General features: G+C 33.1%; 2 protein-coding genes across 2 annotated transcripts; both read right to left on the bottom strand.

The window, feature by feature from the left end:
• Nucleotides 1-1,462: 1,462 nt before the first annotated feature.
• On the bottom strand, nt 1,463-5,068 carry LOC105960771 (benzoate carboxyl methyltransferase). Its single transcript, XM_088812759.1, has 5 exons — nt 5,031-5,068; nt 4,816-4,876; nt 2,818-3,237; nt 2,036-2,281; nt 1,463-1,753 (listed from the first exon to the last, which is right to left on the bottom strand). Exons 1-5 carry the CDS (start codon nt 5,066-5,068, stop codon nt 1,463-1,465), a joined length of 1,056 nt encoding a protein of 351 aa, XP_088668885.1.
• A 14,129-nt stretch (nt 5,069-19,197) lies between these two features.
• LOC148765334 (putative protease Do-like 14) lies at nt 19,198-20,506 on the bottom strand. Its single transcript, XM_088813609.1, has 3 exons — nt 20,349-20,506; nt 19,663-19,755; nt 19,198-19,585 (listed from the first exon to the last, which is right to left on the bottom strand). The coding sequence occupies exons 1-3, from the start codon at nt 20,436-20,438 to the stop codon at nt 19,469-19,471; spliced, it is 300 nt and encodes a 99-aa protein (XP_088669735.1). The 5' UTR covers nt 20,439-20,506; the 3' UTR covers nt 19,198-19,468.
• Nucleotides 20,507-20,861: the final 355 nt, after the last annotated feature.

Here is a 20,861-nt window from a genome sequence, read left to right as displayed (position 1 = left end):
TTATGATTTCTTGAGTATGGTCATGAGGCTATAGGTATATCGTGCATCCAAGAGCTTGTTGATAGCATTTATCTAGTTTCTTTCAATGTTCTTTTAATTAATCCTTGAAAAGAATCTTCCTATTTGGCTAACTTGGTCTACTTGATTTCCTTCATTTTTCAAACTTGGTTCATGCTTGGGCTGATGCTCTTTATTTTTTCAAAAATATTTTCCAGATTTATGAGGATTTTCAAATTAAGGGGATCTAGATATTTTGTATTTTTTGCGGCTTACCTTATTTGCTGACTGCGTGTCTTAACAGACCTTTGTGCTAACTAGGACTCTACGTCTATCTTTGGCACAGACTGATCAGAAAGGGGGAGTAGTAATAATAGACTCTGCAGTAACAACTTGCGTTGTGACACAAATAGTAACTTGCGTTGTGATTTCCTGCGCTTTGAATATTTTTATTTGATATGTCATGCGTTTAAGTTTATATTCTGACATTGCAGGAACATTTAGTTGGTTACGACATTTTTATGTCGAAACATTTAGTGTCCTAACAGTCTGTGTTACAGGGGGAGTATATCTCTTCTGCAGGGGGAGTAGTTCTATTTTGCAGGGAGAGTTCTTGTTAAACATGGATTCTGACCAATCTATGCCAAAGGGGGAGATTGTTGGCGCCAGATTTCCGAGTATTGAAGATCGAGGAAATCCGCCGAGTTTTGGAACTAAAAGATTGGCAAAGATTTGTTTTCCATGTTTATTTTGGAAATTATTAGAGTCCTATTTTATAATACTTCTATTAGGACTTAGATTTATTTCCATGTATTTTATTCTAGTTAGGTATCTTTTGTACTTATCTAGAATAGAACTAGAAATCAACTAGGATTTTATTACCTAGTTAAATAGATTTCTTGGGGTTCAAGTTAGGTCTTAGGGCTTATTTTCGTGGCTATATAAGCCTCCAAGACATACAAGAACCGTGTGCATTATTTGGGAGAAAAACCTCTTCATAGCATCGAAGTTTTGCCAAGGCGTTCTGCGGAGCAGGACTGTGCCATCGTTGCACTGTGCCAACATATACAGATCTGCTGTATAGATCTCAAGGGAGATCAGCCGCGTTTCTGAAGGGAGTTCAGGCCTGAAGGGAGTTCGAGGCACGCGGTGTGGAGCTGCTGTTGGAAGAGACACGGAGTTCGAGTTGTGTACAAGAACGGCATATTACATAAAGAGGGAGTCTTTAGTGTTTTTAATAAGTCCTATTAATGTACACTGTAAATCTGAACTAGTGAAATCGTGTTTGCAGGTCCACGTGGATGTAGGGCACATTTGTGTCTGAACCACATTATATTCTTGTGTTTGTTTACTCGCTTTCAGTAGTTTATAACTGTGTTAACACAAGAATTGTAGTTGTAACTGCATACTGTTCCCACAACAACTGTTACAACTTCGGTTAACAGACTTTCATAGGCATTTAAAATCAACAAAGCTCTCCCAGTTTATGTCCAAACCTTTCATACATCTCATCCATAATGGAGCTCCCAAATTGTGCAGCCATGATTGGCTCCGTAAAAGCCCGGGTGAAGTTGGCCACGATTTCCGCAGTCGTAGCGTTACTATTTCCATCATTTGCGTCCCACGGGATTAGAAATCTCTCGAGTTTCTCAAGATTAAACGACCCTTCACTTCCAACTATTCCCTCGACTTCTTCCTTGCTTGGTGTGTATATAGGCAAGTTGAATGAATGCAAATCAGCCTCCTTGATCACCCCCTAAATAGTTAAAACATAAGAACTAGAGAGTAGAGAGTTCGTTTATTAAAATTATTTTCAAATCAATGTGCTTCACAAGAAGAAGATTTTGAGAGGGAAGTCTCTCGTTTATCAGTTTTTCTCCGTGTAGCACGGAAACTTCAACTTCTCAACGTTTATATATATATATATATATATATATATATATATATATATATCTATATATATATATATATATATATATATATATATATATATATATATCACATTTGTAGTGTAACAAATCATGTGATGTGTATGTACCTCTGCAACCATGTCAACAAGTGTGTTTGCAAGAATCGTGAATTGTACGTACTCCTCATCATCCGCGAGTCTTCCGCCGACAAACGTCAACACCATACGGGCTCCGGTTACCATTTCTTCAGCCCTTAAGCTAAGGAATGTCGAGAAATCTCTATGGTGTTGCTTTTTGTAAGCTTCAAGCACCTCCGAGGGACATCCCTTTGTTATGTGTATGTTTTCTTTATTGCTCTCAAGTCCTTCAGGAAACTATGAATTTCAAACACAACATGGTTACAGATGCTGGAGATCATAAATTATACGATATATCTCACTAACGACTTAAGTTTTTTGCTGAGCTGATCATTCAACATGGTATCAATGTGAGGCCAACGGACCAGACTTAGTAGACATCACTAGTGATAAGTTTGGGGATTATGATTAAGTTGCACATATAATAACAAAATTGAAAAAAAAGAAGAAAAAAAGTCCAAATTATATATTACGATCGAATATAATGCATAATCACAACGTTATAATTGCGTAATTCCAATTTTGCTTTTCGATCCCTTAGATTAAATTAACATGTGTGTTATAAGAACTAATATATAACTAGTCCAAAAATTAAGGGTACTAATGCGGGTATCGTCGGAGAAAAAAAAATGACTATAATCATTATTGCAATTTTTTTGCTATTTTTTCATAAAAGAAGAAATTCGTAACCTACCATTTGTAATACAAGAAAGATGTAAGAAACATTAAATAACATATATCTAATCAGTGTTATCAATATTTTAAAAAATTGCCTGAGAAAGCCAAGTGAGACTGTAGGATGAATGAACGAAATCGAGGCTATTGCTTGGGAACAATCTGCCGTAGAATGATCCCGGTAAAACGGATATAAAACATAATTTTTTACTTTGATTATTATCATTATTAAGTGTATCATAAAAATTGGGCAGAAGGTTGAAGAGGGTATTGAACTCATTTCCATGGAGGTCATTCAGAAACACTTGATACTCATTAGGTGAATGGCTGCTGCCATTTTTCTCTTTGCAGATCTCTTCGATTTGTTCGATTATATGTGAAATTACGAAAAGGGAGTTAGTCCCCGATGAACATCCCAAATCGGCGATCTTGAAGCATTTTCGGAAGCCATCATTATCCGTGATCGTATCTTTTATTGCCTCATCCAAAAGATGCTTTGATTTTGATATCCCAGTTTTCTGCAACATTAAATAACACATGTATATGTATCTACATATTGGAAAATATACAGTTTTCATCCCTCAAATTTGCACTGATTTCACATTTGGTTCTCCATGTTCAACCAAAACAAATTTAGTCCCTCCCTCATATTTAAAAAATTCAACATTTTTTTTTCGTCATATTTTCGTTAAAACTAATGAAATCAAGCGTGTGCCCATCACTGTCTTAGCTGACGGACTAACGGTAAATTGACGGAAATGACTAAAAGTGTTAAATTATTTAAACATGAGGTACCAAATATTTTTTTTATGAACATGGAGGACCAAATATGAAATTAGTGCAAACTTGAGGGATAAAAATTATATTTTCCCCTCTACATATTAGTATGTACCTACTACTCTTGAGATAATATATATAGCAAATGCATATATATATATATATAAGAGAGAGAGAGAGAGAGAGAGAGAGAGAGAGAGAGAGAGAGAGAGAGAGAGAGAGAGAGAGAGAGAGAGAGAGAGAGAGAGAGAGAGAGAGAGAGAGAGAGAGAGAGAGAGAGAGAGAGAGAGAGAGACTTGAGGGAATGAATTGGTGGTGTAGCTAGTGCACTGCCACCACCTCCTCCATTCATATGAAGAATGTCATATAGTGCCATTGTTTTATGTCTTTCTTACTACACACTTATTTTGCTATGTAATGATAGAACGTTATAAGGATTATATATAGGTTTGAATGTTTATTTATACTTATTGTTCTCAAATTCTCCAGTGTACGAGAGGATCAAGTTGAACGTTATAAGGATTTAATAGCTGTATAGTTAGTTGGTTAGTTAATTGTTTATTATTTATTTTTTTTAAATTATATTGTATATTATGTTTTTATTAATTATTTATTAATTGTTGATGTCGGATTGCCTTCTTCTAGTCATGGTCTAGGCAATATTTGGATATGTTTTGAGAGTTATTCTCGTTTTATTTTCGGCAAATAGTTTTTTGAAAGAGTATAGTTGGAGAATAAAAGTAAGGGGCTTTAAGATATAGGTCCCTGGTGACAAAACTTATTAGAACTAAATGACAAGTCTAATTAAACATTTGCTTCACATCCTTTATAAATTTCATTCCAAAAATGCCCCCACATATAAAAAATAAAATATGCACCAAATAATATTTAAACTGTATTTATCATTTTTTCATTATGCATTAAACATTTTTGTTTTCGCATCTAGCATTTTTGTTATTATTTTTTTTCGTAGAACAATTTTTTTTTTTTTTGCATTTTCGTATTTTTTTTCTTTTTTTCTAGATAATATTGAAAATTATGATTTTTTTAATTATTTTTCGGCCATAGTCTTCTATAGAAATCCATAGGAAACCGTAGTAGTCCGTAGTCATGTATAGACACTCGTAGAAAACTGTAGTAATCCGTAGTCACGTATTCTTAAAACCCTAATTCCTCCTTTGAACCTTAGCCGCCAAACACCATAGATACCCATAGATACTCATAGACATCTATAGACATAAATTCGAGAAATCTTAGATCCGCCCCACCAAACCGTAGATCTCCTCCACCAAACCCTAGATCTGCGACGCCACCATCACCGGGCCGCTAAAAATGCCACAAACCCCACCCGTCCCCCCAACGCCGAGCACTCCCCCAGCCCTGTAGACAACCGTAATCAAAACAGATCTGTAATCAAAACAGATCTACGAATCTGCCCATAATTTTTGAACGTTTTTCCTTCTTCCTCTTCGTTTAATTTTCCCCTAAATTTGCCATTCCTCTCCCCCAAACCCTACATAAATCAAATTCATACCAAAAAGCACCACTCCCGCCAGAGGAAATCACTGCCATCACCATCAACCATAAGCACCGCCGCCCCTCAACTACCAGAACTACCGTCGCCGCCGCCGGCTACCAGAACCGCCGCCGTCGCCGCTAGCAACCAAAAAAACCGCCCGCCACATCAAGATCCTCATAGCCATCCCACCATAATTGAGAGAGAGAGAAAATAGAGAGATTAAGAGAGAGCAGGCATGAGAGCGAGAGAAAAGAGAAAGAGATTAAGAGAGAGCAGGCTGGAGAGCGAGAGAAAAAGAGAGAATTGAAAAAGAAAAACAGATCTGATTTGGAGAACGTAAATAGAGGTTACATTTAGGTTATAACGGTAAATTATGAATAAAAAATAAAATTAGGATGTGGGTCATATTATATTTTAAAATAGGGGTGTATTTAAAAAAATTAGTTTGAGGTTGTCATTTAGTTCTAATTAAATTTGGTAGGAGGGACCTAAGCATATTAACCCCTAAAAGTAATGTTTGTTTACAATTGAAATGACACAAAATACACTGTAGCGGTCAAATCATGATTAAAGGTGTTCGGAAAATGTATTGTAGGAGAAAAAACTGAAAAATTAAAGTAATGTTTGATTTTTTTTAGTGAAGACATTTTTTACTGTAGCTGTGAATTTTTTTTTACCTTATTCACCTTATCGGGCAGACAAGAGTGTATTGCATCCCAACTTTATTTCAAGTAATTTTGTAATATAGGTGGTTTATTATTACATTCACTTGGCATTCATGCACATTCTTCATATTTTTCCGACACAACTATATTTATATGGACAAAAATGTGCTACAAAGTTGTCAAGCACAGCCTGAAAAAATAAATGAGACGAGTTTGAGCCTATAATAATGAGGCATGGTGGTGTCTTATCTTAAGCCTATAGTACTGAAGGCCGGTTGAATTTGAGTTGAGCCAAAACAAGCTCGCTCACATAGCACGATTACCTTCCCCAAATTTTAGTAATATAATTTAAATATAGGTTTTGTCCCAATTGCCATTGTTTTATGTCTTTTCTACAACACTATTTTCTTACTATGCAATGTGATGAAAAAAAATCCTAAGCAGATTTTGCATTTTATTTGTAGTTGTGATTTGTTATTTTTAGTAGTTAGATTCTTAATCGACTATGCTTCATAGGCGATTAATATACCCGATAGACAAAAAAAAATTAGAAAACAAAAAAAAAAAAAATAATAATAATAAGTAAAAAAAAAAAATAAAGAATTTCCTCAATCGACTATGTTTCATAGTCGATTTTCCTTAATCGACTATGCTTCATAGTCGATATATAAAACTGATACAGAAAAAAAAAAGTTCAAAACAAAAAACAAAAAGCAAAAAGAAAAAAAAAACTGATGACCAGCTCATAATGCAATGATGATGTGGGCACGTGACACAATGATAATGTGGCGGGCATGAATAAAATGGGAAAAAATAATGGCTGAAAATGGGTGTGAATTTTTCTTAGATTGAACAAAGTATTTTAATTTGGCCCTCTCAATATTTAAAGATGTAATAGTGGATTTTCTCTAAGAGCCCTTTAATTTAATTGTTCGTTAGTTGGTCATAAATTATAAATTAAATTTTTATTAATTGTTGATGTCCACCTTCTTCTAGTCAGGCACCGCCCAAGCAATGTTTGGTTAGGTTTTGGGAGTTATTCTCATCTTATTTTGGGAAATTGATATTTTGAGAGAATAGTTGGAGAATGAAAGTAATATTTGGTTACAATTTGAAATGAGAAGAAAATACACTGTTGAAAAAAATACATTGTAGTGGTCAAATCATATTTAAAGGTTTTTGGGAAATGTATTGTAGAAGAAATAATTAAAAAAAAAGTAATGTTTGGTTTTTAATGAAGAAAATATTTACTGTAGCTGTCAAATAAATTTTTTTACCGTAGTAGTCAAATCATGTCTGGAGGAGAGATAAATTTAGTAGTTGTTTTGAGAATTGTTTTTGGAAACATTAACAAACACGAATTCGTTTCGGAGAAAGAATTAAAGTCAGATGAAAACGTAACCAACTATAGTTAAACAGCTATAAATTAATACAGTCGGGACTAGCAAAATTCTATTAATTTAGCGAAATATTAAATTATCGAACTAATGATTTAGTAGGTTTTTACCGAGTTGGGACCAGAAAAAACTATTACTTAATCAAGGTTATTAATTTATCGAGGTTCTACTGTAGCGTTTCGAATCCATTTCAGTTTTCGATCTTAAAAGATTTTATATATAGCTGGTGATGATGACGATGATGTGGAGATATGAGTTCCAGGAGCTAGTGATAAATTTAAACGAGGTTTATTTACCGTTAAAACTATTCTACCACACTTACATTAGATGATTATGAAATTAAACTTAATCCATAATAATAACTTAATGGGGGGAGGGGGATTTTAAAAATAAACGATTTTAGGTTGTTTAGGATCGACAAACTGAGGGGGGCTTAACCGGAGTCCAATGGGTCGGCCCAATTATATTTCAACTGAACCTAATTTATAGTAAGTGGGGGCAAGTTCGAACTTACAATTGCTCAACCTAAATTAAACCCTTAAACCCACACGACTAAGTAAACTATTAAATATTCAATGTATTTATTATTTTAATGTAACGGTTACTTATACAATTGAACAAAATATTCTTGAAACGCAGTAAGATTTTTTTTTTGAAAAAAATGAATTAGAGTTGGTGAAATGCATCACTAAGAATGTAAGAGATACATAATCTGATTTTACTTAAATATAAAACGTTTGCGACGTCAAACTATATTTATATGGAGAAAATGTGCTACGAAGTTGTGAAGCAGAACCCGAAAAAATAAATGAGACGAGTTTGAACCTATAATATAATGAGGCATGGTGATATCTTATCTTAAGCCTATAGTATTGAAGGCCGACTGAATTTGAGTTGAGCCAAAACAAGCTCGCTCACATAGCACGATTACCTTCCCAAAATTTTAGTAATATAAGTCCAGGAGCTAGCGATAAATTCGAACAAGGTTTATTTACCGTTATTCTAGCATATTTGAGTCAAGACCGATTTACAATTAACCGGACGAGCTTGAGTCATTTTCGTAAACTCGATTAATATATGAGCCGAGTTTGAGCTTACTACGGCTTAACCCACATTAACCCTGCACGACTAAATTAACATTTAAAAATTTAACGTATTTATTATTTTAATACTACGAGTACATATTCAAGATAATCTTGAAAACAAAATTAAGATTTTATTTTTTTGAAAAATTCAGTATAAAAGATACATAATCTTCTTTCACTTCAGGATGAAATGTATGCGACATAAAATTGTATTTATATAGAATGTGCTATTTTTTTTATGTTATGTTGCTCTTCATTATCGTGGAAGAGAGTTTTGCATCTCAACTTTACATCAAGTAATTCTATAAATTGGGGGTAGATTATTGAATAAACTTGAGTTGTTCATGTAGATTCTTCATTTCTTATGATATATAAAGTTTTCAAGTTTGCAATATATGCATAGATCTATGTTAGTACGAAATGAACCTGAAGCTCGAAAAAATAAATGAAGCAAGTTTGAACCTATAAAAATGAATTTTTAATAATCCCCAAACTACAATTATAAAGTCCATATATATCCCAACCCTAATTTTCATCGTTCTTCATTCTCTTTTCCGTTCTCTTTACTCACAGAAACACCAGCAGCGGCGGAGGACCATGTCTCAAGTCATCGGCGACGGAGACGTGAAGACCATGGCAACGGTGGAGAAGATGGAAGCGGCAACGGAGAGTGAAGACCATGTCTCAAGTCATCGACGCCAGAAAACCATATCTTTTGAGTAGCTCTAAAAAAATTTCTTTCATCTAGTTGGTTTCAATCTAGATTTATGTTCTGCTTTTGGTTTCAATCTAAATCTAGTTGGAGAAGAAAAATGGTTTATTTGGGTTGAAGGATTGTGGGTCGGATGAAGTCGCAAGGTGTGAGATGGAATGGGATGAAGTTGCAAGGATTATGGTATTGTGTGGTGTTGCGATTTAGGATTTTTTTGGTAGATCAGGCGGAGGACAGCGCAGATCGAGAAATCCGCGTAGACTGTTCGTGTTCAGTATTCGATTAAGGTTTAATCGACTATATTCAGTAGTCGATTAAGGTTAATCGACTCCAATTTTAAAAATTTTTTTTTTGTTATTGATTCCAATTGTACAAATCAATTATAGTGTTTGTACATTATTTTTTTTTTGTAAAATAGTTGATTTTCGATTTTTTTGTAGCTGTGATTTGTTATTTTTAGTAGTCAGCTTCTTAATCGACTATGCTTCATAGGCGATTAATATACCTGATAGAGAAAAATAATTTAAAAACGAAAAAAATTAAAAAAAATAAATAAATTTCTTAATTGACTATGTTTCAAGTCGATTTTTCTTAATTGTCTATCCTTCATAGTCGATTAATAAAACTGATTCATAAAAAAAGTTAAAAAGATGAAGAAAAAAAAAGGCTGATGACCAGCGCGTGTCGCAATGATAATATGGGCATGTGATACAATGATGATGTGGCGGGCGGGGGTAAAATGAAAAAAATAATGAATGGAAATGGGTGTGGGCTTTCCTCAAATGAAGCAAAATATTTAAAACTTACCCTATTAAAAGAAGTAATGGAAGTTATCTCAAAGAGCACCTCTATTTTATTGTTTATTAATTGGTTATAAATTGTAAAAGAATTTTTATTAATTCTTTATTAATTGTTGATGTCAACGATGTTAATGTTGGATTGCCATCTTCTAGTCATGCACCGTCTAGACATTCGAATGTATTTCAGTTTCTGGTCGTAAAAGATTTTATAGTTAATGATGATGAGGGCGTTGGGATACAATTAGACATGGCCACGGAGCGGGTCGGGTTTGGGTCCGATTTTTAGAGGACCCAAAACCCACTTGTGGGGAGGCGGGTTCGGGGCAGGTCCACTCGGGTCCATCCGGGTCTGGGTCCAAACCGGTTTTCGTGTTTTTTTTTTTCAAATAATTACAAGAAAGAAAAAAAAAATTTAATTGAAACTTGAAAAAACTTGAAATTAACTATAAATTCAAAATTAAAAAAAGAAAAATTGAATTTAGACACTAAACAATTTTAGAAAAAATGAAACGATTAGGACCTTGAGACATAAATTAAATAAAATGAAATTTGTGAAGATTGTATTAGGGGTATATATGAGTGAAAATAATAATTGAGAAATTTTTCAAAATTTCAAAATTAAAAAAAAAATCAAAATTCAATCTTTCTTTTAAGTTAAATCGTAATTTTTTATATTTTTTAAAATTAAATACACACACACACACACACACACACACACACACACACACACACACACACACACACACACACACACACACACACACACACACATATATATATATATATATATATATATATATATATATATATATATATATATATATATATATATATATATATATATATATATATATATGCATTTGTTATTAGTGGAAATTTTTAATATTAATAATAGTGAAACGTGTCAATTAATAATTTATTAAACATTTGTTATACAATTATTATAATTATTTTACGGTGTTATTTATATTTCTATATTTATAGTTATGATTATTATAACAATGGAATATATATAACATAAACAAAAAGTGTAAAATGATTATAATAAATAACGTTAAATAGATTATTAATTATGTTGTTAGCTATTATTAAATAATTTTAATTAAATTATTAACAAATATAATATGATTAAAAAAAATTGAAAGGACTTCAGCTTAATCCATTTAAATCTTACAATTCGATTCTAATATTTGAATAATATGTAAATGTAAAAAAAAAATGATTAAATCATATGATATTCAATTCTCTATATTTTTTAAAAGTTTCTTATACTGCACTTGTTGATAATTTAATTAAAATTATTTAATATTAGTAAATTATTTAATTTATATGTCATTTATACATCGGCGTTTTATATTATTTATATTTATTGTCTATCTTTAATAAAAAAATGTTTGTTGGCCCAATGGTAAGAATTACACATTGTTTCCACTCTTGTTTGAGTTTGAACCCCCACATCTTCATTTTTCGGACAAAAATGTTGTTTAATACCAATGTTATCAGAACCAGACCGGCTATAGAACCGGACGACCATTTGGGTCATGGGTTTATAGGGTCGAACCGGTTCAACCGGGTTTTTGATTTTTTTTAATATGCTATTATTTTATCAATTTTAATGTTTTAAAAATATTATTTTCTTTATATTTTTAATCTCCGAGTTATTATTTTCGCTTTTATCTACTTCACCTCACTTTTTACTATATTTTATTGCTTATATTCTATCTTTTTCCATTTTTTATTCTTCAAATCCGACAAACGGTCACCCCTATTCGATCACCCTTGATCATATCTGACAATCCTTCGACCACTCATGATTAGATCCGACCACCCACTACTAAGTATGTGAAGATTCGCTCAAATCTAGCCACAAATAACCAACTCAACGGTGATTCGAGACGTTTTGGCCAAAAACCGGGTTCCTTAACTGACTCGGCGGTTCTCGGGTTTTACCCGGTCGAACCGGATTTTGGTCATTTGACCCCGGTTTTTGATTTTTTCCGGTTTTAGATGTTAGACCGGACCGCTTTATTGCCGGGTCACGGTCGAACCGGACCGAACCGGCCGAACCGGTCCGACCGGCCGGTTCGGTCCGGTTCTAACAACATTGTTTAATACCCGAGTCCTCGAGGCGGGTCCAACGGGTAGGCCCATCGATATTTGTGTCGAGCTTAATTTAATAGATACAATTAACTTATGAACTTATAATGGACGTTCAACCCGAATTAAGCACGCACATCTAAATTAATATTTAATATATTTATTATTTTAATGCTACAGCTACATCTACATGTACAAGGGTACAAGATAATCTTGAAAGAAAAAAACAAACTCAAAAACAAGGAATTAAGGTTGATGAAATTTATCAATTTGAACGTGAAAGATAATCTTCTTTTGGAACCTTCTAGCTTGAGATCTGACGAACACATCTTATATGAGATATGCCTCTAAAAACGAGCCACGCGACCGAGAAACACAACTAATTTTTTTTTTTTAAAACAGAAAACTATAATGAAAAATTAAATATATCTTGTAACACTAAAAGTTTCTATTTGTTTTGTATATATTTTTATTCTATATAATCCATTTTACATATTTTAGATATCGTGTTCCTTATTTTAGGTTACTAATATTTTCATTATTTTTTAATAAAATTTTAATAATAGTTCAATTTTAAACAAATTACATGCAAAACATATATTAAATACAAATATATCATAAAAACAAAGAAAAATGAAAAATTGCAACACAGTGCAATTTGAGAAGTTATCGTTTTTACTTCTTTCTTCCGAGATATATTAAGATAATTGTCAATATATTATTTTTTTTCTTCAAAAGTACCACCATAGGCGTCCGGTGTAAGACAATAATATACCTTAGAGAGATTTTTGTAACTACTCAAATATGGTAGGGATATTCTTAATTAGACATTACCTCAGGGGTTCTCGTAATGTACTCTTTATTATTTTTTAAATAACGGAAAGGCCAAACGGACAAAACACATTTTATGTGGATTTAAACGGTCAAACACTGGTCAGAGGAAGATTTTCCTAATTACGCAAACATGAGGTTGATTTAAACGGTCAAACACGGTTATTACCTCAGAGTTTTTTCATAATTTGCCAATTTTTATATTGTATCCAATCTCCTGTATTTAGTGTATATTTTTACGCTTAATCATATCTTTTAATTGGAGCTTTTGTTGTATTTTATTGATAATTCGTGCTTAAAGTGTTGATTTATTGTGTTTTAGGTACAAATTGATGAAATTTATTGTGTTTTAGGTACAAAAGTCTGAAGAATTAAAGCCCGGACGGCCGTCCGAGAAATGCACTAGAAATCCTACGGTCGTCCGAATATTTTCATGGGAGGAATAAAGTCTCTGGAATTGAGACGGCCGTCTGGAATTTGAACTGCAAATCAAGATTCGTCCGAGAAGACGTAGAAGCGCAGTAAAGGAATCCTACTTGCACAAGGAAACTATGTTTTTCTCCAAGTTTTCCACCCTATATAAGACCAATTCAAGCACACAATAAATGACGATCTTTTTACACAATCTTAGAGCAAGAGGAGCAAGAGAACGGAGAATCGAAGACGAAAACCTGACGAATCTTCATCATAATTCTTATTTGATCTATCGGGAAGAAAAAAAACTCGAAAAATTCAACGCTGGAAACCGGCGAAAAAATCAGGAAAAGAAAAAATTCGACGGGCGGCGACGAACGAAATTGTACTCAAACTTGTGTTTTGGGTCAATATTGTATAATTTGTGAAATTTGGGGACAAATTGAGTTCAAATTAAATTAAAAGATAAAATTGGAGCATATTAAAATGTGATGGGCTATTTTAGTCTTTTACAAACCTTTGGACAATGTGTGAACTTTTTTGAAAAAAAAAATTTGTCTGGACCCCTTTATGAATAAGTACTCATTGATAGACTTATTTGTAATGTGCCCCTTCATAAATATTCTAAATTGTAATACGTTGTGTTATATGTATATCGTATGTATCTACTTCTTCTCCTTATCGGGCAAGAGAGTATTGCTTCCCAACTTTATTTCAAGTAATTTTGTAATATGGGTATTATTAACATAAACTTGGCATGCATGCACATTCTTCATTCTTATGCTAGAAAGTAGTCAAGCGAAATCCGAAAAAATAAATTAAATGAGACGAGTTTGAACCTATAGTAAAGAAGGTCTATTCAATTTGAATTGAGACAAAACAAGTTCGCTCACACAGCACGATTATTTTCCCCCAATTTTAGTAATGTTATATAAATATGGGTTTTGTCCCAACTGCCATTTTTTTTGTCTTTTCTTCGACACTCTTGTCTTGATATGTGATGAAAAAATCCTAAGGAGATATTGAATGTTTATTTATACTTCAGAATTATACTCGTTAACGGTTTTGAAGTACATATACTGTAAGTGAATTCATTTATTTCTTGCTTTAGGCAAGATAATTGTGTTTTCGTGATTGAATCGACTAGGCAAGGGCTAGCAATAGTATCGGGGGATCATCAATCGATGAGTAGTCTTAGACACGGCCATGGGCCGGTTTTGGTCCCGAAACCGGCCTGAACCGGCCCGTCATCCCCGGGACGGGCCCGGTTCTATGAATTGGTGAACCGTGAACCGTAAACTGTGAACCGTGAACCGTCATCCCTAGGACGGGCCCAGTGTTGTAGACAAGCCCTACTGACACAGCTACTACATGTTCTCTCAATGGAACGCTAGCATTCATCAAGATAGGCTAGCTGCAGAAACGGACGTCATCATTGTGGATCCATCAAATGCCATGACTTCTGTATCGATACAACTACGTGGAAACTCTTCTTCAGAAGGTAATACAACAACTAGAGATTTCTCAGCCAGATCAGCATAACTAACAGAAATTTCGTACGCAAGTCCAGCTTGTTCACCAACTTCATTTATAGCAAATAATGGAAAGATATAGCGAAACATAAGTCTGTTCAAAGGGGTATTGTAACCCCCACCCCCCCCCCCCCCCCCCCCTCCAACTGACGACAAATTACCCTAGTCTCTCCATAATAGACCAGCGATGAACCACGTTCAGGATCAATTCCAGTATCGCAATATATGGATCTGACTTCATCAGGTTGTCTTCTATCAACCCTGATACCTTTGAGTAAGATCATTCTACTCACAACCTCTTTTCGAACATCCTGTAATAAAGATTGTAGGTCTTGTTTATAAAATTGTTCCTTCAATTCTGTTTCAACATAGTGTGAGGCTTGTTTCCATTTGACCTTGTACAAAGTAGGTTCTGAAAAAACTTCTTCATATGATAATTGAGTCAAACGTTTGGCTTTTTCATACATGAAGTTCGTTATTTGAGATGATGGTATGCAATTCATTTGACCAGCTTCGGACGCCAAGAATCTCTGAGGATCCATCAATTTAATTGTTTTGTTGAACCACATCTTTGGTTTTCTACCATAAGATGACCGCTCTGCGACTTCTGTTGTCCTTTGAGTTTCGACGATCCCTCTGTATCTCCTATTGACCTTTGGTTTTCGATTATCCCTTAGCATCGTCTGCTGACCTTTGGTTTTCGGTTATCCCTCTACGTCTTCTGCTGACCTTTGGTTTTCGATTATCCCTCTACGTCTTCTGCTGACCTTTGGTTTTCAATGCTAATATTATTCCTTTTTTTTTTGTCGAGACAGAAATGGGAAAACAACACGTGTCTGGTCCCCAAAATGTCACATTCATTATGAAATGGATACACTTGCTTTTCGTGAGTATAAGCGCGGTTGTGTTCCTAATCCGATTGGGAATCGTGCCCGTTTGCTAGGCAAAATTCAAGCAACAGATGCAGCTCGAGCTTTAGCTATCGCTGTGGCCGAGGCGATTGTCATTGCTACGGAGGTAGCTGCCGCTGAAGCTGATGAAGCTGCTGAAGAAGACGAAACCGAGAAGTAATTGAAGTTGATGTTTGACCTTTGATGACTTTTAAATAAATGTTTTGTTTTACTCATTGAGAACCTTTTTAAATGGTCTACTGAGAACATTGTGAATGTTTATGCAGTTTTGTGATGTTGAGAAACTTGTAATTGTTATGTTGAGAACTTTTTTAACCTTTGAGTATTTGTTGTGGCTGCTGATGTTGAACAATTTGTGGATGTTGATGTTTTGAAGTCACTTTAAGTTGCTGTTGATGTTTTGAAGTCAGTTTTTAACTTTAATAAAAAGAAAAGCACACCTGAACTACCTATATTCTATCTAGTGTAGGGCTTGCACTCAATAGTCATCTTTTTTCTGTAGGTTGATGTTTTGTCTAATTATAGTGAAGCCTAATTAATATTTATTTATATAGTGAAGCCTAATTAATATCAAGCGGCCATTCACGTCAGGGATAGAGGTCTTTAAGGATGGAGGCTCATTTCTTTTTCGTAGAACACGTAATAAAAAACTTCACAAGATACTCACATCAAGAAAGTTTTTATCGAATTGTGACAGTGTGTACACAATTCAAATCTAGAGTATAGAAACTCCTACTTTCACAATGTAGACATATTGATCCGGCGGTACAATTGTCCAAAGCAATCTCTCATATAGAGTTTGTGTGACATTTTTTTAAGAAAAACAACTATCACTTTACGAATGGATCAGATGGTCAACATCAAAAAAAAAAAAAAAAAAAAACAATTTCATTCATTCATAAGGTATTTTTATGTCTTATGAATACAATATCTAAAAATCAAGATGATCCATTATATAGATCATTTTTTATGTTCTAGATAACAATTGCCCAAATATTCTTTTAGAAATTAAGCTTCTTGAATTTCGATTGGTTATCAATTTCAAATATTACATGCATCTACTTACACACACATGCAAAATATATTATATTAAAGATAATATGCATGAACTTGATCTTCAATATACAAAAATCACAAATATTAAACTTAAGCATAATAATATCACAAATAGCATAAATTATTTATGATGTAACATAATATTTTGAACTAATCATTATCGATCTTATAAGCATACAAATATGAACGTAATCATAATTACATAATTCCAAATATTCACATGCATTATATAATTTAGGCATAAAATGTCATTATATGCATTTCAAAATTAACATAGAATAATCAATCATTTCATACATTAAAGAACAATCATGTTCTATTTAATTCAATAATCCATTGTCCGACTGAACATCATTATTCATGCTAAAAATCATTTATATTCATATAATGTAATCATGTATTACAACATAATTTCCAATTCATAAAATTATATTTCAACAGACATGTATTATATTCTTCTAATTATATGTACCCATTAATATTGACATCATGTAAATAATATAACATATATTCAAAATAATTACTATATATTTTTTCAAGTTCCACAACAAATGCATCATCACATATTACTATGCATTAATTTAATTTTAAATGATGTATATGAAAGCAAACTCTCATGCATATATCAAGATTAATCCAAGTATCCCAACATATTAAAATAGCATTCAAGGTTTATCATGCTCTCATAAATAAGTTATCATGCCAATTATAATATATACTGCAATATTATTACGTCATAATTCTATCATGCAACATAACCATGTTTCTATCTCATATAATATGATATTATTTATCATTTAATATTATCACTTAATTGCATGAGTTAGAATTTTATAAATAAAAAGGGGTACCAGAAATAATTATAAATTGGTTATTTCAAGCTTCTGGGACCAATTTGAAATTCTCGCGTAGAGAATGCATCGGTGGTTTTGGCATCATGGAAAAACGTAATCATAATTTTTGTATCCGATGTTCGATTTTGTTGATTCAATATGATCCGAATAGCCAATGAAATTTCCTACAACTTTCGTCTTAGGACTGTGTCACGATCAAAGTAAGCTTTGAAGTCGGAATATATGTGTTATGTAAGAATGCACCTAGAATGGAACCATGGAAATATTAAATAGTATCCATGAATTGAGAATAATGTAAAACATCATCATATTAAGGCGGATGCTACTTTGTTGGAACAAATTTTGGACTGAAATTTGACAAGAAAAATGTAGTCGAGACAAGAACCCAGTTCTTTCTCCTTGAGACAAATTTTCCCCGTGCAGTGCTCTCGGTTTACGGAAATTGTCTTCAAGATACAACGACTATTTCAGTTCCAACAAAGTAGCACAACATTTATTGAAACACGGCGAACAAAACGACGTTTAGGATTTTATAAGACACGAATAAATGGGACTTGATAATTCCAACAAAATGCAATTAGACGCTATGATGAGAAGTGAATTCACTAATGCAATGAGACGCTATGGTGGATTTTGGAATCTATTTATAGATTTTCAAAAGTTATGACCACAAGTCACCACTTTTAGGAAAATCATTTCATGGGAATGTATCACACATTTTCTCATTAATTACACACCTATTCCATTTACTAAGTGCTTAAACACCCCCATCTTTTTCAATGGTGGCATTTTACTTTATTATTTTTCCACACTTAAATATTTTAGATGATTCATTAATTTATCATTCATCAAAAAGTAATTTTGAGAATCTAAATTAAACCACTTAAATATCCAACAAAATTTGAGTCCAATACTCAAAGATTCCAACACAAACGATCCCCAAGTAGCAAACAAATCAATGGAAAATTGGTTACACAAATCAAATAGGAATTGGAATTTTGTAAATTGCAAACGATTCGGTGGCACAACCTATGGCTGGCGCTATGAAATTTTAGTATATGAATTGGTATATATGAAATCGATTTTTCGGATCTATGGAATTTGTAATTTGGGATTTTCCAGAATGATGATCAGATTTGGTAACAGACGGGTCATTTGAAAGGGGAAGAAAAATATATGATATTATTTTGGGGATTTATTTTTCCATATATTGTTAGGAGTATTATTGACACATTAAAAATAATAAATTTACTAGAAATTAGGTTTTATTAGTTGAATTTATACACTAATACTATTATAATTCCACCTCTACCAACTCATTTCCAGGAAGAAATGGAAGTTAATTACGGATAAGATATCCATAAGCTGACTTTTATTAAGTCAATTATTATATTTCAGTTATTCCGTGTGTCTAGGAGCCATAACTGACTTTTATCAAGTCAGTTAATAGATTTCAGTTATTCCTTGTGTTTAGGAGATTAGTTTTGTGTTAGTTCAAAATAAATAATTAGCACTTGTTAAGTTTTCGGTCAGTTGGAATAAGTAACTTGCTTGACAAATTTATATGGTATATTATTGTGTTTAAAATTCTTGCACATAATCTTCCATTGTCGTTTATTATTCTTTCGATTGTTCTCGATCCCTCTCATATAATCTCTTATAGGACATATAGCAAATTGTCCCATCTTACAAAATAGTCTTTAGTAACATAAAAATGTTATGAATCGATCATAACGTGGACATTCCATCATCGAAGAATTTTGAGAGAAATAGTGAATTCTAGTAGAATCCGTAACTCTAATTTGAAATGTTCGAACATGAGAAAATCGGAAAGAGCGAGAAAATCATATTGACATTAAAGAGTAACTTTTATCAACTTCAATCTATCCATTAGTAAATGAGATGATTACAGAACTATTACTAATCTTCTCCTAAACGACATCGTTTATCATCTGCCCATTAAGAAGTCGCTCGCCCGTCTTTTTTTTTTTTTTTTTTTTTTTTTTGTAAATCACGCGATATGATATCTCTGGCTCATTTTCCTCTTCTAACAACAAATGAAAACTAGAAAATAAGAAAATAAAAGACCAACTAGTCGGTCACATATCTTGATTTACTTCTTCAGGAATCACAGTCAGAGTCTCGGTAACGTTATTTTTCCTTTTCACAACAGCCTTAAAAGGATTTCCAATTTTATCTCCCATTATTTCGACGATCTGAAAAAAAAAAAAAAAAAAAACCAATAAATCGACTAATTCAAATTAACAGAAAAATCATCGATAGGTATTATTACCTCCTTAATGCTTCCGACAGGTCTTCCTCCAAATTCAACAACTACATCTCCAGGAAGAAATCCAGCACGATCAGCTGGGGAACCAGGGAACACCTTTTAAAGAATGACATTAGATAACTCGTTTTTTTTAAGAGGAAAAACAATGACGCGTAACAAAATGCATTCATCGAGACATAATAGATAAGTAAAGTTCGATACAATGACGTCTAAAAATTATATGATTGTATGGACGCAAAGAAACAAGAATTCACCCCATTTTATTAGAAAACATTTAACAACAATTCTCATCACCCAATAAATTTTACGGGCACAACTTGGATATGTGTAGCTATCAATTTGCTTTAGTCATCGGGTTTCATACGTCAGTGTGATCACAAAAAAATGACAACAGCCACAAACTGCTTAAAGTATACGCTTTTTCAAGAGGGATGAATTGAAGTTATCTAACAAATTGAACTTTATTTGATCATGCAAACCGCAAGACACAAATAGTCATTTCAGGAATACGTTGAGATTTCATCGACCATTACCAGATTCAGGACTTTATAGTCATTTTACCAGCCATCATTGACATTGCATTGATTAATTTTATCGAAAGCAGAAAAATAAACGAAGAACAAAGGTTTCTTTTATGAAATCAAAAATTGAGAAGAGTATAAATAAATTTATCTAAATAAATATCTCACCATGGGCACAAGAACTCCTCTGCCGACATCAGGAAATGAAGCGTTTCTTTCCTTGAGATTTTCGACAATTATGGAATTGAGATCAAGCATTTTCAAACCAAGCCAAGGTCGGACAACTCTCCTGCATCACAAACCATCCAAATTCATTACTCTATAGCAAAAGTTGCAAATACTATTCACATGTAGTTTTTAATTGTTTTTTATCAGAGATTTTTAAGTGTAAAGCACCAAATGTGCATTCTATTTATGACAATTTGTAGTTTATTACTCTGATTTAATAATTGTGTTGTTGTATGATTTCATTGAAATATATAACCCCGTGCAACGCACGGGTTCGGTTACTAGTATATAAATAATACGGGGTGAGTATGGGGCGGGTACAGGCAAACTCGTCCCCGTACCCGGTCAAAAAAAAAATTCAATCCTCATATTCGACCCATTTTTTTCGGGGCGGGTCGGGGCGGGGAATCTATTGTGGCGGGTCAAATTGCCATCTCTACTGTGTAATCTCCA

Source organism: Erythranthe guttata, chromosome 14 (assembly GCF_056151865.1).
Source record: "Erythranthe guttata isolate IM_541 chromosome 14, IM_541, whole genome shotgun sequence".
In the NCBI taxonomy this organism is placed as follows: domain Eukaryota; kingdom Viridiplantae; phylum Streptophyta; class Magnoliopsida; order Lamiales; family Phrymaceae; genus Erythranthe; species Erythranthe guttata.
The sequence above is the reverse complement of the archived record's forward strand: the minus strand, read 5'-3'. Positions and strand labels throughout refer to the sequence as shown.